This window comes from Aspergillus welwitschiae (assembly GCF_003344945.1).
Source record: "Aspergillus welwitschiae strain CBS 139.54b unplaced genomic scaffold BDQ94scaffold_5, whole genome shotgun sequence".
Lineage (NCBI taxonomy): Eukaryota > Fungi > Ascomycota > Eurotiomycetes > Eurotiales > Aspergillaceae > Aspergillus > Aspergillus welwitschiae.
Window position 1 is genome coordinate 708,597 of NW_020798699.1, and position 23,493 is coordinate 732,089.

Consider the following 23,493-nt stretch of genomic DNA (forward strand, 5'->3'; position numbering starts at 1 on the left):
GAATCAAGCCGCCTGAGCAGAGATTTGCTGAGTGAACTGAGGCTGGGTGTCAGTCCGTCCGGGGCCGGCTGTCGCCGAACCGGCAGGCAGCTGTTGCTGTTGCTGCTGCTGTTGGAGGAGCTGCTGTTGTTGGATCTGTTGCTGCTGGGCGATTTGAGGGGTGGTGGCGATCTCGGGAGCTTGACGGTAGAGGACAATTTCGGATTGCTTGAAGTAACGGCGAGCGTCTGTATAGACCCGGGTTAGCAAGATGGGGGTTCGAATGTGACGATCGAAACTTCCGGAAGGCAGAGAAAACGGGAGGGAACTGGGGCCGGTGGGGCCACCACGCGAGACCAGAATAGTTTGAGGTTTAGCGTGGGGGTTAGTCACGGGGGGAAACACCCCAACTGTGGCCACTGGCCAGATTGCAGGTTTTCGGCCCGATTAAGGGTTTCAATAGCCGACCGGCTATTGACCTGGGTGGTGGGATGCCGTGGGATGATGGTATGGAGGAAGTGGGCCGGCTAGCTAGCCACCACGCCTTTGCAACCCAAGGCCTGGTCTCACATGCGTGGGATGGCCGATGTGGTGCTCCCACGCCAGACGGGATTCATGAACGGCAGTCGCAAAACAAGGCTAAAACGCAGATGAAACGCAAATGGATGTAGCATCACGTACCTTCGTCGATAAGCACCAGGCTGAGGTAGTAGCGTGTCGAATACTTCTTGTTCACGTCGCGGAATGTCGGGGTAAGGTCAAATCCCCCCAGGAACAGACGGATGGGGATGGTTTCACCTAGAAATAGGTCAGAAGAGATGTTCGGCTGTGACAATGCCGCAGATGTGACGTGTTGCGGTGTCTGAGAGCCAGGTGAGTCCGAGCCATCGACTTACCTCGGGAAGGTGATCCATCCATGATCTGCGCGCAGCATGTTAGTGCTTCGGACGTCATACAGCGATTCAAGTTGGATTCAGTCTTACCTCGAAGCGCACGAGCGTCTCACTTTCGTTGTACTGGTTTGGCGGAGATCCAGTCGTCTCACGACGGATGATGGATAGCTCCATGTGTTTGATCTTCAAGCGCACGAGGAGGAAGTAGATGCGTCCCACGATGACATCCTTGAGGTGGTACTTGGATTTGGAGTATTCGAACTCAATGTGCAGGCAATCTTCGATACCAACGTCCATCTTGATGGGGCTGTTGGTCTCCGGGGGCATGCGGTAGGAGTAGACCCAGAGGTCCTTTTCCCGAATCACGTCCGCCATGCGCCTGGACACTGTCACGCGGACAAAGTATCGTAGCTTAACATTGATACCGTTGTATGATTCGTATTGCTTCTCGATATTCTTGAAGTTGAACGGGAAGGTCTGGGGGTGCTGCAGTTCTCCGGGAGCTGCGAGCTCCTGTACCAGCGACAGGAATTCGTAGTGGTTACCGCGGTCATAGAACATTTCTAATCGTAACAATTGTGTGTCAGCATCGAGACTTGAAGTCTTCGAGCAACTGTGCGGTGGGGATGGTGATGAGGCGTGCCCGCCCCCTCATGAGAGCCATTGTTCCATACCGATCGTGCCAATGAATTGCACTTTGATGCCCGTGTGTTCCAAACGCTTTCCATCCTTAGGTCTGACCGTCACAGCACCCTTGACAGACTCTCCGTCCATGTAGAGGGGGACCCTCTCGCGACGGCCCTTGTCGAGCTTGACATCAACCGTCTGACGCTCATCGCTGTCTTCGAGGACCACATCGATGTCGACGGGCGTGGAGAAGAAGAGGGAGGTCATCGTAGGCGAGGCGTTCGAGAAATAGAGATAAATATTAAGTTCGATCAGCTGGAAAGAGCGTAGTGCACTTGGTGAATCGGCCTATGGAATGCGATATCACACAATGGCCATGTCGCACTCAGCTTCATCTGGTTAGGCGGCATCCCGACTGCCTGGCGGTGGGCGACCTGGCATATCACTGCTTAGGTAAGCGGTACTATGTCATCCGCAACTATACCTTTATCACCACTACATAAAATTCATAGTAGACACTCATCAGAAGGGAAAACTCTGTTGCTAGAGGCCTTGCATAAGTACAAAGGCTGAAGGTTTCTTAATAATATGTCTGATGGTGACAGAATTGCCATACCCGGTAGGTAAGGGAGTGCCGAACCTGTCGAATTACAGTGTAGCAGAACTATGCACATCCATAAAATGACTCAATCAACATGGCACTGACGGAGAAATTTACCATTTATGATTGAGGCAAATTTGTCCGTCATCAAGGGGTTGTACAGCATATGACCGATCCTACGACAACACTACGAGAATAAGCCGGACGACAGCGCATGCTAAACCCACGGGCTTTGATTGAACGTTCAACCGACTCCTGTCGGTCAGGAGGGGTAGCCGCATCATCTGTCCAGTATTGTTACACCTCTGTGCGCATGCAGACTGCTTTTTATGCTTGATCACAGTCTGAGCCAGGCAGTCATCGGGCACACAGTGAACCGAAACACTTGTCAATTGGTAGAAATATGCAGAGAGCCGCGGACCCGTAACTTTAATTGGCACTGCTGGAAACATGTTTCCGTGCTGTTGCATGTACAGAGTAGAGTATCCAGGTAGGACTGCATGTCGTGCTGGCAGCAAGACTGCCTGACTCCTCCTGAGGAAGGAAGTTCGTCGGGGAATTTGAACCTGCATTATTTGACTCGCATGCCAGCAATCAAAGTTACCCCAGACTGAGCCGCGGCCATCCATCTGCACGCCACTCATCAAGCGGTGAGTATGCAGGATCAATCAGCGGGTGCCAGATATGTCCGCATGGGTTCTAACTGGTTCCTGGGAGGAATAGCGGTCTTTTGCAGCTTATTTTAGGTTTTCTGGAGTCCATGGCTAGCAGGGTAACACAAGAGAGGCAGACAAGTTCCAGTGAAAGTAACACCCGTGAGGTGAAGACCTCGATTTGACCTGTCGTCCGGCCAGGTTGGGCCCGACTAGGCAGGCTGGATTGCCGTGGAGGCCACGGGAACAAACATCGGCAGGTTGAAGGTTCTCTGTTCGCCAGTCGGATGAGGGAGGACGATGACTTGAGCTTGGCGCGGGAGACGATCCTGTAAACTAAGTAACTTCGAGGTTTATCCGTTGTTTTATCTTATCTGCAACGACTGGGGTAGACATTTGAAGTCCCTGTTATTGTACTCGGGACCACTCTGGATTGCCATTTAGCAAATAGCAATAGTATGCCTGGAAAGTCGCACCGTGGAAAATGACCCTTTTGGGGACGGTGACCCAATACCAGGTTGGGAATAGCGTGGGGGTTCGAGCCATTACCCGTCCCGGTACCGTCAGAGACCAGAAACAGACGTACCAAATTACGGTTCCGAATCCCCGGTTGCAGCAGACCCAGTGACATCATGGCGGATGGGCCGGACAAGCCAGCCAGCAACATTCATTGGTGCGACACGGGGAATTGAAGGGTGTCGGGGGTGGTGACACAGGATGTGATGGCCTCGCTGAGCTGAATGATCCCTACCGGTCAAAATTCCTTTGTTCCTGCTGCTGAAGAGAGAATGAGGGAATAAGGGGGAGAGGGAATGCGCGCGTACTTTTTTCTTCTCTGGCTGTATGGAGGTGTGTATGCGACAATACGAGGAGTTGTTCTGCTACCGATCGGATCTCCCGCTAATGACCAGACCGCCGGACTCCTGAAAGTTGACTTGGAGTGAGTCTCCCCCACTCGCCCGTTTCGCTGCTCAATATCCCCCCACTCGGAATGCCCTACTATTTTGCGTCTTGCAAATGGCTGCAGCTGCTTTGTGATTCGATGGCGGATCTGGTTGAATCGGTCCCATTCACGCAAGCCCATGACGATGCGGTGGAAACAGCTCTGGCAATTTCCGGCCCCAACCTGTTAAACCATTACTCAAAGCCGGGTCTCATCTTTGAGTTAGAAAAATCAAAGAAAATCAAGAGAAGGAATTTATGAGAAATTGGCAGTCCCAATGAGATTACCTGTGCCCAACAACTGACCCACTTGCATTTCATACTTGAAGGAGATTTATTGATTTATTGATTTGTTATAAACTGCCCTGAAATCTATCTATCATTTTTTATGATCTAATTCCCCTTCCTCTTGTTGGTTCCTTTCTCCCTTCCTCTCTCTCTCTCTCTCTCTCCCTCCCTTACTTTATACTACTTATATACCCAAGTCACTGCCGAAGATCCGTTACCCCATACTATTCATACCATTCACCTCACCTACTACTACTACCACTATATTCAACTACCGCAAGCTTCTCCTCATTCCTCGTCGGGTGACCACTTGCGCGCTATAGGCTATTCACAACCATTCATACTTCTTATTCCCCCCGGGTGGATAAACTGCACAGAAATTCAACCCTATTTATCCCACGGTTCGCAAGGACGTCATACATAAGTTCTGGGTTCACCACTCTCACTCCCTTACCGTTCACAAGCTTTCTACTTGCTCCACCAACAACATCACCACCACCACCATCACCATGCTCTCCGCCGGCGAACGGCCCCAACAACCCGCCATGACCAACGCAGCCGCAGTAGTAGATTCCACACGCGGTCCCGTCAGCAAAAGCCCATTGACCAACTCCGTGGCCAACTCCATGTGGGGAAGCACCAGCAACAACACCACAAGAAGTACACCTACAGCACCGCAGGCAGAGCAAATCCAACACATCTGGGTAGTGACGGGGCCAGCGGGATGCGGGAAGAGCACAGTAGGCAAGGCGATTCAACAAGCGCTTAACATTCCTTTCTTAGAGGGTGATGATGTACGTCCATACTCTATACAACCCTACCTACATACATACCATAACCATAATCACCCAGCAAACACAAACACACCCAACTAACAAACAACCCACCAACAGTTCCACACCATCAACAACAAAGAAAAAATGTCCAACGGCATCCCCCTCACCGACGCCGACAGATGGGACTGGCTCATCTCTCTCCGCCAAGCCGCCATCGAGGCGCTCTCCCCCTCCGAAACCAACAACTTCCACCCGCCCTCCGGCGTAGTGGTTGCTTGTTCAGCCCTGAAGCAGAAATACCGGGACGTGATGCGCGTCGCGGCGTACGGATCCCCCTCGGTCCAGATCCATTTCATCTATCTCAAGTTGGACGAGACCATGCTGCTGCAGAGAGTCATGAATCGACAGGCGCATTATATGAAGAGTAGTATGGTGCAGTCGCAGTTGCAGGATCTGGAGGAGCCCAAGGGCGAGTGGGATGCCCTCACAGTGGATGTGCGTGCTTCGCAGGCGGAAGTGCAGACTGAGGTGTTGGAGTTGGTGAGGGATACATTGGCGAGGTATCGCTGATCAGACGGGGGCTAGATCCAGTGTACTGGGTTGGCTTGTTTGGGAATAGGTGTGTGTGTGTATCTGCATGATGAATTTACTTCATGGGGTTTGTATGGAGTTGGGTACTTCTCATATGCATTTTGGGCCTGATCTTTCTGTCTTTGATCTGATTATTGATGTGGGAGTTTACTATGGATTGCTTGCATATTCCTTTTTTTGTTCGGTGTTATTGATTGATACCTACCTACCTATGTCTGATCTATACACGACTTTGCTTGAAATGTCACAAACATTTACAATTGCTATTTACCTCAGTATGACTCCTGTACTGGATATAGTACTTGATGGGAATTCCTAACAGCTACATTGAGCCGGATTCGGACTGGGTGGCATCGTTCGCTAGTCTACGTGTGATGTGGGATGGGATTGTAGGCAGCAATGGATTCACTTTGTATGGGACTAAGTTTGGAGGAAGGACTCCATTGGCTACGCTATGTAGGTTCCGCTTGGTGGCTTGGTCTACTACTGGATTCTTACAGGATAGCTGCCTGGGGCGGTAGCTGGTGAGTGCTTTTGAGATGTCATCGGCGCGGATACTGGTTGTTAGATAGTATAGAATACATACCAGTTCATTCTAAGAGCATGGATTTGACTTGTTTGCCCTTAGTGAAATCTGTGTCACTTTGCTATGTTTCTCGCCAGTACAAATCAATGTAGAAACAAGAAAGCAAGCGGGCAATCGGTATTGTAGACGAGTCTCGGCAAATACAACAGTGCATAAACCCTCACGAACTAGGCGGGTAGCAAATGAAATAGCTCCCTAGCACCCTCTCTATGACATCTCTCTTCTTCCTAGTTGAGCATTCTGGGCTAGAAAAGTGTACAAAGATGGTAGAAGAATACAAGATAGACAACATCGGAATCACCAGGAAGACCCCATGCCACTTTCATGCCAGATCATACCGTCATTGCTGGCTGGTATATCATTGAAGTGATATGCCCCCATAACTGGCCCGTGCCTCTAGTCCCGCGTTACAGGAACGGCTCGTCAGTGTCATGTACAGGACTTCTGGGCACGTTTTTGTTGGGAATAAGCGGTCCTTGCTGTTCTGTGAAAGGATCCCACTCAGTCGACTTGCCTGTATTACCGCAGAAGATCGTGATCCAGCTCTCGAACTCGTCTCTATCATCTTTATTCTTTAGGTCGATGGTTTTGCCTCCGGGAAGAAGTGGAACAAGACGTCGACGGGGATCTGGATCCGTGCATCGTGCAGCGATATCATGAGAAAACGAACTAGCATCGGCTCCAAGGGCTGGGGCTTCTTCATGTCGGTAGACATAATAAAATAGCCTGGTCCTCGTAGAGAAGGCCACAACAACAGGTCGTCCTCTGGCACTGACAGTAAAAGTCAAATTCTCCGAGTTCTCTCGTTGTTGAAGCTGGCGCAGAGCATGTTTCTCTGTCAGGTCCCATTCCTCGGGACTTTCGTCACGCACATGGCGCAAAAAGCAATACAACCCATTGCAATAAGTGAAGTCCACGATAAGCTCACGGCACCTAGGGGGTAGAAGACAACGAAATGTCGGGCCGCGAATATGAACGATCAAATGGTCCGGATGATCCAACCCACTGCTGAGCTGGTACCTTCTCGCGATATACCTGCCCCAGCCATCTTCGACTGACCCGACATACATGTATTCTTCCAGGTCAAATAGAAACTCGGGCTTTTGGACTCGACTGCCGCCGAAATAATCGTAATACATTCTGCGGAAGACGTTAGATACGCATGACCCAGCGGGCCATCGAAACTTACTGTTCAGGCATGTCTATCTGCTTTTCATAAGGAGGACGCCTCTGAACTACCTCCGAGAATACAAGGCACACAGAATCCAGTATGCTTTGTCTAGCGGCATCTGCAACTCCGATCACAGGATTCAACTTTACCTCATCATCTTTGAGGGTGATAGGAAACCACGACTCTTCATTGAATTGCCTCATCTGAGAATTGCTCTTCTTTCCTGAGTGCAGGTCTTCCAAGATAAAGCTGTTTTCGGCAATGTCGAAACCCACAACAGCATAGTCATCGTTCAAGCGAAACTCACGGTTGCCGAGTCTTCGGCAGTAAGATGACACTTCGCCAAGCGCGCGACAGGTCTGTGTATCGGAGAACTTCATAATGGCTCCAAGTATCTCGTTGGGGAACACGCGCGAATTTGCATACTTCAGATATTGATAGGTAGCTGAATCAAAGAAACGTAAAACTGCCAGAAAAGCATCCGCTCGCATCTTCTGCCGTGAACCATCATCAACAGACTCCTCGTATTCGGCTTCGTATACTATGTTTTTCGAATATTCTGAGCCGCTGGCTGGGTATTCAAGCTGAGACCCCTCTTGTAGCTCAGAACTAGCAGCAGCTTCGATCCCGTCAGTGGCGACCGGCGAATGGGCAGGGCTGAAGCCATGGCCATCCTCAGTACTAGGGGCTTCATGAACAGGCAGAAGTGGCTCCATATGATCAGAACTCGAAGATCGGGATTCCCAAAGAGAGGCGGCCACATCCTCTGTACCAGGGACATCTCCGTGGGTAGGGCTAGCAATGTATTCTCGCGTAGGGTTTTCTGAATAGCATGGGCTGGCAACTTCCACATCCCTGGAACCATTCGAAGGCTCCTCCGATGCGCGCGTATCTCCCTGTTCAGGACTGTGAGGCGACACCCTTGTCCGAGGACCATTTGCAAACTTTGAGTTATGATCATCAAAATATATAAGCGTCGTAAGAGGAGACCTGCTAATATGTGCGGTTCCATCTGGGCCCACGTGAACACGAAGCAGCACCACGTCTAGGATTGAGAATACCATGGCATGGAAGTTCTTTAGTCCCTGCTTGAGACCAGCTTCCACAACTTCGGTAATGGAGGCCTCTTCGACCTCGACCATATCCAGTCTAGTAGCCAAGTATACAAGGACATTTCTGAGCCAGTATAACTTGCCTCCGGGTGCTGAGCCAGACTGAACGCCCGGGAGGTGACACTCGTGCAGGAACTGTGGAAGAACAGTCGGCAGATAACAGGGCGCAGTCAATTCAGGGGAGACATCGTGCCGAGCCAGGTAATAGCCTTCTGCCTTACGGTTCTGGTCCAAGCTCTGAGCGCACTCGAGAGTCATTTCACCAGCAGCGATGGACAGTATGGCAAAAGCTATCTCTCTGAATGAAAAACAACTGGGATCCCACTCCGGAAGATAGGCATCCAGGACAGGTCGATACCTATTGTGCATGCGCGTGAAAGTGGCAGCCAGTAATGACTCGCGTGCATCCGTGATGTCTTCCTGGTCGTAGAATGTTCCCAGCGGAGCGACCTGGATGTCCAAGTGGCCATACCTATCTCTGGAGGCATTGTTCACCTCCGGCTTCCAGCAAATATTGGCGACTACCCCTTCGGGGGTGCACCGACCAGCTGCCCGACGGCGTCGGCTATCTACTCCAAGATACCTGATCCAGTCCCCTGAATGGGGAAGTCTGGCTAGGTATAGATGAAGAGAGTTGTCAACCGACAATACCTCCCGGTCTAGATCGAGGGTGTAGGCCCATTCGATATTCCACGCATTCATCAGCTCCGGGACCACTGTCTGTAGCGGGGGCAGTTCTAGTCGGTCATCGACGGCCCAGAAGCTGTGTTCGTACCGCTCTTTCAGAGCCACGCTCGAGTATTCCTCTCGGGTGCTTTGAACCTTAACTGGGAGAACTTGTGTCTCGAACTGCTCAACAAGTCGAGCATAGGCTGTTCGCATGAATCGGAGCCATTCTAAATAGTTGTTAGCGAAAGCCGTGTGCAGATATGTAGACAGAGTGATTGACTTGCCTTGATATTTTTCAGGATCTTCAGGTATCTCATTCACGATGGCGTCGCCCAATCCCTCAGGGTAGCTGTCAAATTGGTTGTAATAGACGAAGTATCTTCCACGGCAGCGGATATAAACGAGGCCCCGGGTTCCCATGGTGGTTGCTTGAACGACCAGGAGATGAAAAGAGGGAATCTTAGTTGAAGGCTGGAGAAAACACGAGTGAAAGAAAGTGTAGATTGAGAGGTCAGAAGGCTGGGAGGTATTAAGGGGAACAGGTGGGGTGAGAGGTGGGAAGCCAACTAAGTACTTTAAGTACATGCGGATGGCAGCCCGTTTTGGAAGCCACCCTAATCTATTCACTCGATACGCGCGCGCGTAGATGAGACACTGCAAAAACGCAGATTTACGGTAATTTATGGTGGTGTTTGGCTGATGTTGATTCTGGCATCTTTGCGAAGAAACAGGCTGCGACTACTCATTGAAGGGAGGGTGCAGCAATAACAACAACAATGAGATAGGCATTTACCGTGGAAGCATCCGATGCCTCGGAGACGCCGCGGAGCTTACCTACTTAGCAAACGGAGACATCCAGTAACCAGGTACTCGTCCACCAACCGAGGAGGCTTCGATTTAGCATCATCACTGAGTTCAATCATTTCTCTAACTTTCCCCCTGTGAAACGAAAACAATAGCAGTACGACATCCAGTTTATAATACAACTAGAACACCGGAACAAGCTTCTTTATAAGTGCCGGATATCTATGGCCATCCGGGTTACCAGCTCAAGGTCAAAGAGGACTACATGAATCCGGGGAAAGCATATCAGTTCAAATATGTCGTAGATCTGTAGAGGAACCCACTAAGATACTAGGATATGATCTTAAAGATAAATAATAGCTTATGTTATTGTGTGAAATTACTCCACATTCCCACTTCCGCCCGCATTTCGAACTGGCAGTTGTTCCGCGATCAAACATGGCACGTGCGGGCCGATCTATACCAGTCCACAGAGGGGTAGCGGCTCCAGATTCTCTTCCATTCAACCCGTGTCCGTGTCCTCCAAGTGAACTTCAGGTTGGAACAGTGGACGTGAAAATTAAGCAACCGGATGGCTGCTACAAGAGAACGTCTTCGCCTGCGCGGGATCCCACTCATAGGATATACTTATTGCTGCTCTACTACAGCATACAGTCAGATCTAGGCCAGGCTTCAGAGATCTTCGATGCCTAGCAGACAATCACTAACTATACAGGCCAATGGATACGTCTAAGATGTATAAATGACTGCTCTGGGTGAAACTTACTGCCGGTTCATGTTGTTTTTCTCGATCGTCAGCCGCGGGGTGTGTTTGCGGATGGTGGATCTGGATTACGGAGAGCCTTACGACGCAGGGCTGATCATTATTAACCACTTCGAGCACGCCCTCAGCGACGGCGGGGCCCCAAAATAGCAAACATTAGGCCTTACGGGCTGACTTGCCAACTCCAAGCCATTCCATGCGCTTGCTTTTGCAGACCCTTGAGCTGGTTCGCGCTTGCGTAGGAAACTTTGCAGGGCCCCGGTGTTCCGCCTCGGCAGGTGATCCTGGGGCAGTATGGGCAGTGGGTGCCGGCCTTCATTGGCGCAATCCCTATCGGGGGGCTTCTTAGTGTTCCAAAGTATCTCCATTGCAACCAGGCACCCCCAATCCAAACAGACCAATTACGGGCCAGAATTTAACCCTGACGGGCTGATACTTCAGCCTTTTTCCTTGGGATCAGCTCCCCTTTGCCAGCCTGCTAAATATAAAGTCTAGATTGTCGGTCCCGTCCGTCGGAGATCTGTCCTAAATGCCGTGTTCACGACGCCGTCCACCGAGACAAGACCCGCATAACAACTCAACATCTGAGCGCGTGCACCATAAAAGATCGAAGAAGATGGTGGCCGAACATCTTACCATTCGCAATCTCACATCTACACCTATCACACTGAAGCGCATTGAGCGCTTCCGTGCCCCCGATAGATCGCTTGGCGTTCAAACTTTTGCGAAGAATTTCACACGGGTCTTGACCAATACGACCCGTGCGAACACTCCAGTTGCTGCAGTGAATGATGATACGAAGCCTTTTGCCGAGAAAGACGTTGACATTCATGTCGCGCCCTTCGAGTCGGTCCAGACAGAGCTTCGCTCGTTCATCGAGTCTGAAAAGGAACGATTGCGCTGGTTCTTTGAGGTGGAAGGAGAAAGGCATCAAATCCAGACCCCAGTGCCCACCACCGAGACTGCTACCATGAAGGCGCTGTGTGATAACCCCAAATTCAAGCTCACGGGTATCTACATCACAGCTGCTTCTCATCTCACGATCTTTTCCTCGGCAAATTTGAATGCCTGGATGGGCGAGCTGAAGGACGACACCTTGCTCTCCTCTCTTTCAATTCCAGGCACGCACAACTCCCCAACCTGCCATGTTGCGGCACCCTCAGTTCGCTGCCAAGCCGTCAGTCCCAGGGAACAGCTCAGGAACGGGGTTCGATTCTTTGATATTCGTGTGCAGCCTCAATATCCGGAAGATACGTCGAAAGAGGAGCTTATCCTCGTACACAGCGTCTTCCCCATTTCACTAACCGGCAACAAGTACTTCCGGGATTTGATGCACGAAGTGAACGATTTCCTTGAGCAAAACCCCTCCGAAACGCTCATCATCTCTCTCAAACGTGAAGGTCCCGGAAATCACACCGACGAACAGCTGAGTAGAATCGTCAACGACCACTATGCCCGTCCCGGGAGCAGATGGTACACGGAACCAAAGATTCCCACCCTAGGCGAAGTACGTGGAAAGGTTGTCCTTGTCCGTCGGTTCGAAATCCTTGAACACCTGAAAGACATCCATGACGGCAAAGGATGGGGTATTAACGCCAGTGGCTGGGCCGATAATTGCGCCAGTGCTACCTGCCCCAGTGGGCAGCTTTGCATCCAAGATTTCTACGAGGTCATGGAGACCACGAACATCGACAAGAAGATCGAATATGTGACCGAGCAGTGTGGGCGCGCATGCAAGACTCGGTACCCATTTGGGGTACTCCCAGGACCCTTGGCCACGCGAGCCCATCCGTTCTACATCAACTTCCTGAGCGCCAGCAATTTCTGGAAGGTCGGAACTTGGCCTGAGAAGATTGCCGCCAAGCTGAACCCTGCGACTGTTGAGTATCTGTGTAGGAAGCATGGAGAGGGTGATGGTGATTGGTCCACTGGTGTCCTTGTTACAGACTGGGTAGGCTTGGATGGTGACTGGGATCTTGTACGATGCATTGTGGGTATGAATTCTCGGCTGCTGCACAGACAGTTAATGCATGCAGAGGAAAGCAATGGCAACCAATAGGGAGGGCTGGCTGGGAATGAAAGGGAGGACTGTCCGGTTGCGCTTCAATCCGCTTCGAGTCTCTTCCATAAAATTGTTCATAGAACCGCACCTGTGAGTCGGTGACTGACTCAACAAAAGGGATACATGGGCTAGGTATCGATAATTTAATAGCTGTATACTCAACGTAGGCCACGATACCAGGTTTATAAGCGGACAATACAGCCAAAGGGAGTATGTATGTATTTGTAACCTAGAACTATGACTCCGGTTCTAATGAAACTTCATGTGCTAAAACAATCATGGTCTTGAAGGGTAAAATGAAACAAAAAGGAAAAGGGGGGGGAAAGAAAATACACGCGACATTTTATTATACATGGCAAGCCAGGCGAGTTCAACAGCCTTAGGCAGTTCAAGCAGAGTCACCCTTGTTCTCATCCTCGGATTCCTTCTTCGGCTCCATATCCTGCTTTCTGCTCTCAAGCGTAAAGTAAAGGCTCTTTCCAGCACCCTCCAAAGCATTCGTAATGCTGGATCCCATGCTCTGCAGAGCCATAACGAGCTGTGAGCGCAAGCCATCCATACCACCCTCAATGCTAGTGACCCACTTGGACTGGTCAACATCGAAGACCTGTCCGTCCATACGAGCAGCAATCAAAGACAACTTGTTCAGACCGTTCTGAACAGGGAACTCATGCCAGCCCGGGTTAGCCTTCCGCGTAGGCAAAGGAAGACCGATCGACTTGGGAGCCAGGACCTGCAGGGCGGCCTTCAGGTGTTCGGGGGAGACGTGGGGGATGGTTAGGACGGCCACAGGTCCAACCAGAAGCTCCGAAAGCTCGTGTTTGCCCTTCATGGACAGGACGGCATCATGAGCGGCGCGGGAGAGATCATGGGAGAGGGTAGGGTCATCCCGGGAAGCGGCAAGAGGGATTTCGGCCGATGTTTGCGTGGCAGGGTCAACGGCTCTGGGGACCGGGGTGGTCTGCTTGGGACGGAAGTATTCCACGATCCGAAGGGCGACTTCGAAAATGCGCGTCTGGACAATCTGGACCTTGATGTGCGGAGCCAGTGCTGGGGCCTTCCGGCCCTCCGAGGCAATCTTCTCATCCACCTTCTGCATGGCTGCGCTCAGCTCTCGGCGGATAGCGGCCCACTCGACTGATTGGAGGTTGTCGTGCTGCAGGAAGACCATGAGAGGTGTGGTGCGGATGATGGAAGTGTATTGCCGGAGGAGCTGGGACCGGCGGTATTCGGGGTTGCGGTGCGAGGGAGGCTGCGTGGGAGGGTAGTGGGCGATGGGGGCGGGGGAGTGTGTCATCTGCTCGATTGATGCGGCCGGGGTCGTCGCGGTGGCCGCGGTGCTGGCATATCTGGCAGCAATTGGGAGTTCATGCTGGTAAACGACCCTTTGTCGGCGGACCGACTGAGTGATGCGGCCGCTGGAGATGCGGACGCGAGGCGGCATTGTGGAGGTTGGAAGAGGAGTTTCGGGGATAAAGGCCAATTGGACGTGAAGCAGTACCTCGAGGAATTGGGGACCGGGCGAATACCTCCAAGACCGTGAATTTGGCGATGCCGGCGACAAGAGCAGCGTGCTGGAGGATGTCCGGCTGGACGAAAATATGGCACGAAATCTTGACTTCCCAAAACAGATTAGCCGGGCTGGCAGGCGGTGGGAATTCTGCCGGGAGCAAAGATGACTCTGTGTTCTGCGGTCAGCGGGCATCCGACCGAAGTCCGAATCTTCCCTCTGTTTCATGCAGCTAAGCGTGGTAGTTCGGTGAGTGAGTTGTGACTCATTGCTTATATAGGAGCGTGCGCGATTCCATTCCTGGGGCTAACATTCAAACCAAAGGCAAAAATGTCCGCCTCAACTCACGACCAGAAACCGCAACATGTCTCCATTTCACCCCTCCTCAAGAGACTCGCCTACCCCGCTACGGAACGCCGGGTCGAAGCTTCGGAGATTGCCTCAGCATTCGCGCTGATCTTTGAAGACGGAATTTCGCATATTCAGACAGCAGCGTTACTCACGCTTCTGCATTCTACGGGATTGGACCGCGATGCTGAAGTCATTGCCAAGTGCTCGCACCGCATGCGTGAGGCCGCTCGCCAGGTCGACCGGCCTACGCTGAAGGCTGCTATCAAATCGCGGGTAAAGCAAGAGGGAACCTACAGGGGTGGTCTGGTGAGTGCTTTTTGGTTCACCTGTAGCTCAATTGGATCATACAGCTGACGTCTGCAATGCTGCCCTAGTGCGATATCGTTGGTACCGGTGGAGACATGCATTCTACCTTCAACATTTCCACAACCTCTTCGATCATTGCCTCCCCTCTCCTCATGACCGCCAAACATGGCAACCGGGCACAGACCTCTTTCTCCGGATCCGCCGACGTCCTGAACGCCATTACTCCTGTGCCCCCGAAGATCGGCGCAATTAACGCTGATAACCTCCCCCAGGTCTATGCAGAGACCAACTACTCCTTCCTGTTTGCTCCCAACTTCCACTTCGGCATGATGTACGCCGACCCTGTTCGACGTGGACTTGGACTTCGGACAATTTTCAACTTGATGGGACCCCTTGCCAACCCAGTCGACTGGGCTATCGAGGCGCGTGTTGTTGGTGTGGCCTACCAGAGCTTGGGTCCGGTGTTTGTGGAGGCATTGCGACAGAACGGATGCAAGAAGGCGCTTGTTGTTTGCGGTGAAGAAGACTTGGACGAGATCAGCTGCGCAGGGAAGACAAACTGCTGGCGACTATCGGAATATCCTAACCCCGCGTACCAAGGGTCCCAGGAGGATGATTGTTCGTGCGATGAGGAGGAACATCCCCGCACCTTGGTCAAGATGGAAATGTTCCAATTGCACCCGTCTGATTTTGGCCTGCCGACTCACCCGCTGTCCGACGTTGGCGGCAAAAAGATGCCCAAGGACAACGCAGCCACGCTGATGAGCATTCTGCGGAATGAGTTGCCTCGGGATGATCCCATCCTGAGCTTCGTCCTCTTGAATGTGGCTGCCCTTCTGACGGTGTCGGGTATCTGTGAGGCGGACACTAGCAACATGGGACCTGGCGACGACGGTCAGGTCATCACCGAGCGCGGCCCTGGTGGCGGGCGCTGGAAGGAAGGTGTCCGGCGAGCTCGCTGGGCCATTGAGAGCGGCGCTGCTCTCAAGTCCTTTGAGCATTTCATTGAAGTCACGAACCGGCTTTAGTTTATCACAAAGCTGGTCATTTCACTAACCACTCATTCCTTTCTTGATTCTCGGGTTTTCCTATGGTTAAAAGTATAGGCCAACTTGTTGAAAGAACAACAGTATGGCTATAATTTTTTCTGGGTAGTAGTGAATAATTTATGATACCGTGACCGTCGAGACGAGTACTGTTTACGACAATTGAAGTTCGAGTAATGAATCCATGAACATAGCTGAAATAATTGTCCGGACCAAGGAAGGAGAGGTATTTCCTTACATCACTTGACAATAACCCACTCGCCCATCTGCTCCCAACTCTCCACTCATACCTCCCACCCCCATCAAGACAATAATTTTCACAAATAATATATGACGACAAAAGCAAACTCCAAGCGCCACCAAATGCACCCACCCCATCATAAATGAGTCAAACAAGCAAACTAGGCCCGCAAGCCCAGCGCAACCCAAATCACATTTTCTATTCGATCACCGAGCCTCGAACTGAACCATTCTGCACATCGCAAAGTAAACCAGTTAGCATGCATTCTTCACACTCATCCTCACATCTCTCCTTCCAAATTCCCTTCCTTCTCTCCGTAACATACACCCCAGGGGAAAAAAAGAGAAGAAAAGACTAACCTCTTCGTCCGCTCCTTATACAAAACGCGATGACCGCACTCCTTGCAGCGAATCTGATCTCCCCTCTTCAAAGAAACACGAGAGTTGCACTCGCCGCACAGGTACGCGACGACAGGGCCGTCCATGGGGCCACCGGCATCACCGAAGGCGTTCTGGGCGCCGCCGCCCAGGTTGGGGACTTGGTATTGTTCGCGGGACATGGTGGATTGTAGTGTAGTAAGTGGTTTATCGGGTGGCCGAGTTCTGCAAGGTGGTGTGTAGAGAGGATTTGGTCGGTGCGGTTGGGAGGTAGAGTGGGCGTGGGATAGATGATGATGGAAGGTTTGGGTGGTTTGGTTTGTTCTGGAACTTTTTTGCGTTGGAGGTTCGTTGCTTGATTGGGTTAGGCTGGGTGGTTGGCTGTGGTAGGAGTTATGTTTGTGGATAAGTTGGGTTTGGTGGGGGGTTAGTAAGCGGGCTGAGTTGTGCAGGGGTTTATGCATTTTATGGTATTCGCGGGACCATAGCTATTTTTGAGAATTCAGTCGATTATTATCAGGATGGAGTTTATATACAGTGCATTTGTCATTGGCATGGGGTACGACCGATTGCTCAGTGATTAGGACGCAGTCATCTATTTATAAGACAGAACGTACATCTCCCACGACTTATTGTATTGCCACCAAGATTCAACATGGTATCTCTCTATATAATGTGCAGTCCAAATGCAAAGACTGTTGTCCCGATGAAGAAAATGCACGCACGGCTCATGTCATCCAAACATCACAGGGTATATGTCATAAGAATAATGAAAGAAAACAAACGAATCTACCAACCGCCACCAATCTTCCCAGCAAGCTCAGCAACGCGAGTAGTATCGGTCGCAGCAGGCTGGGACTTGCCAACATCACTCTCAACCTCGCGATATGTGGTATAGGCAAGCTTCGAGAGCGGGATGCCCATGGAGTCAGACCAATAACGCATGGCATTATGGATTTTGTTTTCTTTGTCAAGAATGGATAGCGGCTGCGACTGGCTTCCGGCTTCTGACTCGGTGTCCGACTCCGCAGAATAATATGCCTCGTCTACACGGGCAAGCCAAGCGCGTTGCTCATGTGGTGTCGGCTTTGACGATGAGTCGGGCACTTCACCCGACGTTGAGGACTGCACGCTCGAGCTGGCTTCGCGAGCATCTTCGATGCGTATCTGGCCTCCTCCATTAGTACAGCCTCCAGGGCATGCCATGACTTCTACATAAGCGTAGTCTGTGCCAGAGCTACCGGACGCGGCGCCCCGTCCGACTGGCAATCGTCGATTACCGCCTGGAAGACGAGAAGCCCGTGGTGGTTTCAGCTTACGGACGAGATTCTGAATATTGCGGAAACCGTAATAGCGAGCGGCTTTCAGGATAGGCGTGTGCTCAGACGACATGAGGGTGTACTCGACTACATCCGCATTTCTTCCACGCTGAGTCACGATCTCACTGCCTGGATTACGCGCTTGAAAAGTCTGAAGCACGTGGTGAAGGTAGCCTCCGGATGTACCTGCGGCAGCTGATTGTCCCGGGGAAGACTTCGAAAATAGGAAGTCGTTTAGAGTCATATCGGGAAATGGCGGGATATAAGACTGAGGAAGTGAATTCAATGGTAGGTTAGGAAGAGAGATGCCTCTGGAAGAAGCCAGACTAAGCATTTCGCGCGTAGTGATCACGCAATCCACGTCACGGACAGCTGTATGGTCTTCGTCCTTCACAGACAGCCACGAAGCATCAGTGAGCTCCTCGCGACTGGCTTCAAGCTTTTTGTCGAAGCAAGGCATGACGGCTAAATGCCAAATGCGAGAGGCCGGTATTCCAAGTGATTTGCTGAGGACAGTCTTGAAGAACGTGCCAGCCAGAGCTTGCGGTGACTTGAGGCGGGACAGATGTGGCAGAACAAATGGATGTGTCTTCTCAGCATAACATATCCAACCCGGGCATGCGGACGAGAGGATCGGTCGCTTGGGGAGAGTATTGGTTGCGCCGTTAGTACTAGGAGAATCTGGACTGGTCGTCAATGTCTCGCCAACTTCGTCCGCTGTAAGGACCAACACAGCTTCACGCAGGACATTGGTGTCAGCTACCCATGTGAAGCCGCTGCCATTCTTGCCTCCAGCTCTTAAACCGTGAGGACCGCTGAGAAACTGGTGGATCATGTATGTTGCTTCCTTCTCCGTGATCCCATAGGTTGCTGCTAGACTTGCCCTCACTTGAGGGCTGACACTTGCGACGAACACTCGGCCTTCGTCACTCGCCGTGCCCAGCTCCTGTGTAATTGTCCCATCTTCACGGTTCAGTGGCAACTCGGGATGCGCGTCCAAAGTATTGAGGACTTCTGCATGCGATTGCAACGAGATGAGCACGGCCTCGGCCGAAGTGACACATCCAGAGCATGCGAGGCAGTCAGTCAGCGAGATTTGAGCCGGTGGAAGATTTTCTGGCTGCACTTTGTCTTCTGTGGTCACCTCATAGGGATTCTGATAGATTATAAATCAGCGCTCATTCATTGGATGAAGTGGGGTACAAGCAGAGTAGAGGTCGAGCACATACGTCTGTTTTCGAGGGATCTTTCGCAGGGAGAGTTTCCACAGGCTTGATACACGCAACTCCGGGTGAGATGAAGTCGTTCAAGTCGTCTGCAGATAGAATTGCACTCATTGTGGCGGCAGCTGAAGACTCCTAGGTAGGTGAGCAGGTATAGCAGCGCCACTCCGCAGCGGGCTCAGAAGTCTGCGCTGCAACTCGGACCGTGGTGATTTAGCAATGTGAAGGCTTCGATGTCAAGTTCAAAGCAATGTGCAAGACTTCTGTGTGCATGGAATAATAGAGTAGGTAGAAGAAATGCGACAGTGACACTGATCGAAAGAAAGACAAATGCTTTGTCATCTGCAGTGGCGTCGAACTCTGATGTTACTGGATGCTTATCGGCAGCCCCGCGATCGGCGATGATAAGCTGACCGCCTTTTGGCACCGCCCGCCAGGTACTCGTGTTCTGCCGCTCATTCGTGTTGCCCCTCGGATTTCCATTTGCCTGGCCGCTCACTAGGCACCCTGGTACTTACTTTCAGCCTTGCTGCCTAAGTCCGCTCTTACTGTCAAGTCATGCGACGCGCTACATTAACAAACGTATAGCCAGATCAATCTCACATTGAACTTACATTGGTTTACAGCAGGCGACATCTCTGAAGATGAGCCAAAAGACATTATCGGACTACTTTCGCCCGGTCAATGTGCGACCACGGCCTATTTCCGGAGCCGATAGGAGAGCAATACTGAGAGCAACCGCGGAAGAGACTCAAGCCCTTCTCCCTGGCATTTTAAGTACGGTGCCTCGGGCACCTCCAACAGCACAGTACTGTCCACGCATCAGATATGCTACTTTGAACCCAAGGTTCAGCCCAAAGCTATCAACCCATGTCGAAGTCATATTTGGAGATACGCTCGACATCGCCATTAGGGTTAACAGCCCATCCAGGCAATTCCGGCAGACTGACACGCGGAACGTGTGCATCCTGAATATGGCCAACGAAAGGAATCCAGGCGGCGGTTGGCGTAATGGAGCTATGGCTCAGGAGGAGGCTCTTTGTTATCGAAGCAGCCTCAGCTCCACCCTTAAACACCGATACTATCCGATAGGAGAACGAGATGCCATCTATTCCCCATCCGTCGTTATCTTCCGTGAAAGTTTCACACGAGGTCATGGGCTGATGGACCTGCAGAAGCCTGAGCATCTCCCTATTGTGAGCGTTATCAGCGTTGCTGCCCTGGAAGGACCAGAGGTGGACTATACGGCGACTCCACCGACTTTTAAGTTTCGTTCTGATCGAGAACTGACCAAAGACAAGATGCGATCTATCCTCCGCATTGCAGGGTATAAGAAGCATCGGAGAATTATTTTAGGAGCTCTAGGTTGTGGCGCATTTGCGAATCCAAATGCTGAGGTTGCGCAATGTTGGTTCGAGGTCCTGCGGGAAACTGAATTTCAGGGATGGTGGGAGAAGATTGTATTTGCGGTTTTAGATGACATGTCCAAAGTTGCCCAGGGTGACAGCAATTTTGATGTCTTCCGGGAAAGGCTGCACGGACTGAAGGTATGAACAGGTAAACCAGGAACAGTGGTATATAATATTAGATAAAAATCGGTATAATAATGAGCGGAAGGTCGCATCTTGTAATACGTCGCTAAGATGGCCACAATAATACAACAGTCGGATTCCCCTACTTTCGAAGTCGGCCCGAGCGTCTCCTGGTAGTTTGCTGTTCTTCTACCGGCTTAGTCTCCGTCTCATCGATGTCTTCCTTCTTGACAGAAGTTCTGCTTTGCCTTTTGGGCCCGGTCTTCTTGGGCTTCGTATCCTCTTCGCTAGCTTCCGGCTCGCTCTCCTCCTTTTTCACTGAAGCCCGCTTTCGCTTCGAGTTTGCCGGCGCATTGCTGGCGTCTTCACTGCTGACGTCCTTGGCTACTGGCCCAGTCTTTTTCTGCACACTTGGAACCACTGCGCTGGTTCTGCCCCCTACCGTGAGAAAGGTAATCTTTTCTCCGTTTGGCAGCACAGATGGCGTGTTCTTCTTGCCTTTACTCCACCGATGTTTGAACAGCCAGTCAGCTGGAAATTTCTCCGAATCTGCTAGAAGCTCTACGGAGGTGGAACAGATATAATGTATCGCTGAGTGCAGCTCTCTAATCTGGTCGTCATTCAAGGTGTTGCTGTATTGCTCAGGGTGTATTTTAGCATGGTAGAGGATCTCATCGCTAGAAAGCAGTCAGCTAGATATAATTAGTCATGGTGGGAGACTTAAGGAACATACCCCATCCAGTTGCCTATTCCGCTGATATTCGCCTGATCAAGGAGCAGCGCCTTCACAGGTACCTTCTTGCTTCGGAGCTTCTTTGCTAGCCACTCCTCCGACACAATGTCTTTATCGGCGACAGGATCTGGGCCATTCTCTTTCAGAGGGCTGTAGTTACGGATTTCCTCCGCGGGACAGTCTACCAGGCGTATTCTGCCCAGTCGGCGAAAGTCAACAAAAGCAGCTTCTGTCTTTGGATCTCCCTCGGTTTCGAGCAAGAATTTCCAGTATTTTGGCGGCCACTCCTTATCTCCAGGTTTGTCTGTCCGGTAGTAATAGGTGTCGGCATCCCGGATTTTCAGCCAGCCCGCCATACCGAAATGCATAACCGCATGGGGTGGTGATGACATAGCAATCCAGAAGTACTTGCCCTGCTGTCCGGCACCAGTAACTTTCTTCCCTTCCATTGCCTTCTGAAACTCGGCAGCAGTAGTGCCGGCTTTGCCGTAGATAATGTCATCGTTTTGCACTGACACCTTGGAAAGCGTTTTGCCGACAAGATGTTGACGAAGGAAATGGACTATACGCGAGACTTCCGCTAGCTCAGGCATGGTGTTCGATGTTGACAGTTTCTGTCGCAAAATGGAATAGGATGGCGTGGATTCTTACCCCTTCAAATCAATACTCGCTCCAGAATAGCCTCAAGAAAGTGTATAGAGTCAATTCAATGAAATAACGCGGCTCAAGCAGAGGCTGAATCAGAAAGTCGTGGCGCGCGTCGACCATCACGTAGTCCCGTGATTTCAGAATGCTAACCTATTCTGGTAATATACTAGGATTCCAAGAGCGAAATACGGCATGCCAGCCGAACCTCGTGGGAACTTCAACATTGGCTTGTTGAAGTCATTGCATTACTTCTCTGCTAGCCCCCTGGCACTTTTGGACGTCACTATAGCCCTAGAATAGTCGCCTTGTTCCTCCTTTACCGGAGCAGAATAGTTGTTATTAGGACTTCATCTCTGCAGTCACGATCCGCTGGCCGCGGTTCCATATTGTACAGCTGCCAAAGTGGAGTGGTTCTGGACGAATACTTCCAGGTCAGAGAGTGACTCTGGAAAGGTGGAGGACAGGAAAATGTCTCGAGCATCGTCAACGTCAGCTCCTCAGCTGACTCCCCAATTTTGTTTCAACGAGAGGTTGCTTAGAGGTATGCTCAGCTACGACCACCGTCAAGTCCATGGAGAGTAACTGCGCGGGGACTGACCCGGGGTATCCTGGCTGCGGTACAGATTTTCTACGAATTTCTAGATCGACCATTGATGATTCCATCACGCAAAACCTCAATGCCTTGTTCACCCCAGCTCGACAAGGATTCGATCCCTCTTCCACAGCTATCCGACAAATAGACGCCAGTGAAGGAAAGCAAATCGAACCAGCTGCCTGCCAGAGCTTTAAGGATAAGGTTTTGTTTCCATCATGGCAAGTCCGTTCGGATGTGCTCAACTATTGCGCCGGGGTGGCCACAAGTCCCGACCCGGAAGACCCGGATCTCATTCTGCAACAGACCGAATCTGCGGAGGATCGCGAGCATATTGTCGATGATCGTTTAGACCCATATGCGGCCCGGTTTTTGCCTCGAGAGGCACGGACTGAGTCGTTGGCCAACCTTGTCCGTACTCAACGGGGGGTCGAAGAGATTATACGCGCGCGCACATGGGGTCTGGTAACGGAAAGGTGTGGTGGCCCGTCCGAGGGCTGGGAAGAGGCACTTAACAAATGGCGTGAGAATAAACAACGAGAGCAGGCGCCACCGTCGACAGAGTGATTTGATCTCTGGGTCGAGTAGTAGTCACCGCATCGGTTATGGTTGAAGGCCTCTACTCCTTGGAGGTATCGTTTCCAGCTGCATATTGTCTGGTTACTGATCTGATTTGATGAGACTGGACATGCTATGTATATGATGTTGTAAGATAGCTGCATATAACAGGCGTTTCTTGGTTGGACCTGGGAGCCCAGGCCGGATGTGTAAATCAAAACATGAACTTGGCTTGAATCGCGTACTCTACCGTTTGTTACAATTAACATAACAGACCAGAGCAGACCAGACCGTATGCTGTGAATACCCATTAGCAATGTAACTTGCCGACAATTGGGTGATATGGAGGGTAAGTATCAGGGCTGCCAGGTTGCATCTGCAGGCCGCTTCGGATAATAATTTCGTCTGGTGCCGGGCAGCCCTCGAGGACGGCGGTCGGCAAGAACCTTCGAGTAAAAGCGATCGTTTGATCATACAATTTAAGCCGCTCGAACGGGTGAACCAGAGGATTGGATAGGGGCCAAGGTTAATTCTAACATC

The 23,493-nt window shown here is 51.3% G+C and overlaps 12 protein-coding genes across 12 annotated transcripts; 5 read left to right on the forward strand and 7 right to left on the reverse strand.

Moving 5' to 3' along the window:
* Positions 1-446: 446 nt before the first annotated feature.
* BDQ94DRAFT_137455 (vacuolar protein sorting-associated protein 26) lies at positions 447-2,254 on the reverse strand. The gene is made up of 3 exons (XM_026765055.1): positions 1,547-2,254; positions 963-1,435; positions 447-900 (listed from the first exon to the last, which is right to left on the reverse strand). Exons 1-3 carry the CDS (start codon positions 1,764-1,766, stop codon positions 778-780), a joined length of 816 nt encoding a protein of 271 aa, XP_026630101.1. The 5' UTR covers positions 1,767-2,254; the 3' UTR covers positions 447-777.
* On the reverse strand, positions 2,255-3,182 carry BDQ94DRAFT_137457 (uncharacterized protein). The gene has a single exon (XM_026765056.1). The coding sequence runs from the start codon at positions 2,742-2,744 to the stop codon at positions 2,277-2,279; it is 468 nt and encodes a 155-aa protein (XP_026630102.1). The 5' UTR covers positions 2,745-3,182; the 3' UTR covers positions 2,255-2,276.
* Positions 3,183-4,165: 983 nt separating this feature from the next.
* BDQ94DRAFT_105386 (gluconokinase) lies at positions 4,166-5,492 on the forward strand. Its single transcript, XM_026763443.1, has 2 exons — positions 4,166-4,777; positions 4,877-5,492. Exons 1-2 carry the CDS (start codon positions 4,493-4,495, stop codon positions 5,327-5,329), a joined length of 738 nt encoding a protein of 245 aa, XP_026630103.1. The 5' UTR covers positions 4,166-4,492; the 3' UTR covers positions 5,330-5,492.
* An 851-nt stretch (positions 5,493-6,343) lies between these two features.
* On the reverse strand, positions 6,344-9,308 carry BDQ94DRAFT_157320 (uncharacterized protein; the record flags this gene model as incomplete). Its single annotated transcript, XM_026768724.1, has 3 exons — positions 6,344-7,076; positions 7,126-9,115; positions 9,173-9,308. The coding sequence occupies 3 exons, from the start codon at positions 9,306-9,308 to the stop codon at positions 6,344-6,346; spliced, it is 2,859 nt and encodes a 952-aa protein (XP_026630104.1).
* Positions 9,309-10,980: 1,672 nt separating this feature from the next.
* Positions 10,981-12,729, forward strand: BDQ94DRAFT_137461 (phosphatidylinositol-specific phospholipase C). Its single transcript, XM_026765057.1, has one exon. It carries the CDS (start codon positions 10,985-10,987, stop codon positions 12,512-12,514), a length of 1,530 nt encoding a protein of 509 aa, XP_026630105.1. The 5' UTR covers positions 10,981-10,984; the 3' UTR covers positions 12,515-12,729.
* On the reverse strand, positions 12,730-14,098 carry BDQ94DRAFT_137462 (mitochondrial 54S ribosomal protein uL10m). The gene has a single exon (XM_026765058.1). The coding sequence runs from the start codon at positions 13,959-13,961 to the stop codon at positions 12,906-12,908; it is 1,056 nt and encodes a 351-aa protein (XP_026630106.1). The 5' UTR covers positions 13,962-14,098; the 3' UTR covers positions 12,730-12,905.
* A 259-nt stretch (positions 14,099-14,357) lies between these two features.
* On the forward strand, positions 14,358-15,712 carry BDQ94DRAFT_167158 (anthranilate phosphoribosyltransferase; the record flags this gene model as incomplete). Its single annotated transcript, XM_026770738.1, has 2 exons — positions 14,358-14,684; positions 14,753-15,712. 2 exons carry the CDS (start codon positions 14,358-14,360, stop codon positions 15,710-15,712), a joined length of 1,287 nt encoding a protein of 428 aa, XP_026630107.1.
* Positions 15,713-16,177: 465 nt separating this feature from the next.
* BDQ94DRAFT_167159 (Rpo12/RPC10 RNA polymerase subunit family protein) lies at positions 16,178-16,530 on the reverse strand (the record flags this gene model as incomplete). The annotated part of the gene is made up of 2 exons (XM_026770739.1): positions 16,178-16,202; positions 16,331-16,530. The coding sequence occupies 2 exons, from the start codon at positions 16,528-16,530 to the stop codon at positions 16,178-16,180; spliced, it is 225 nt and encodes a 74-aa protein (XP_026630108.1).
* Positions 16,531-16,871: 341 nt separating this feature from the next.
* Positions 16,872-19,173, reverse strand: nar1 (iron-sulfur cluster assembly protein NAR1). Its single transcript, XM_026763444.1, has 2 exons — positions 18,897-19,173; positions 16,872-18,823 (listed from the first exon to the last, which is right to left on the reverse strand). The coding sequence occupies exons 1-2, from the start codon at positions 19,002-19,004 to the stop codon at positions 17,138-17,140; spliced, it is 1,794 nt and encodes a 597-aa protein (XP_026630109.1). The 5' UTR covers positions 19,005-19,173; the 3' UTR covers positions 16,872-17,137.
* A 315-nt stretch (positions 19,174-19,488) lies between these two features.
* On the forward strand, positions 19,489-20,504 carry BDQ94DRAFT_105467 (uncharacterized protein). The gene has a single exon (XM_026763445.1). The coding sequence runs from the start codon at positions 19,535-19,537 to the stop codon at positions 20,441-20,443; it is 909 nt and encodes a 302-aa protein (XP_026630110.1). The 5' UTR covers positions 19,489-19,534; the 3' UTR covers positions 20,444-20,504.
* On the reverse strand, positions 20,504-21,875 carry BDQ94DRAFT_105470 (putative formamidopyrimidine-DNA glycosylase). The gene is made up of 2 exons (XM_026763446.1): positions 21,156-21,875; positions 20,504-21,099 (listed from the first exon to the last, which is right to left on the reverse strand). The coding sequence occupies exons 1-2, from the start codon at positions 21,746-21,748 to the stop codon at positions 20,565-20,567; spliced, it is 1,128 nt and encodes a 375-aa protein (XP_026630111.1). The 5' UTR covers positions 21,749-21,875; the 3' UTR covers positions 20,504-20,564.
* Positions 21,876-22,031: 156 nt separating this feature from the next.
* BDQ94DRAFT_137468 (MIX23 family protein) lies at positions 22,032-23,442 on the forward strand. Its single transcript, XM_026765059.1, has 2 exons — positions 22,032-22,344; positions 22,427-23,442. Exons 1-2 carry the CDS (start codon positions 22,272-22,274, stop codon positions 22,960-22,962), a joined length of 609 nt encoding a protein of 202 aa, XP_026630112.1. The 5' UTR covers positions 22,032-22,271; the 3' UTR covers positions 22,963-23,442.
* The last annotated feature ends 51 nt before the right edge of the window (positions 23,443-23,493 follow it).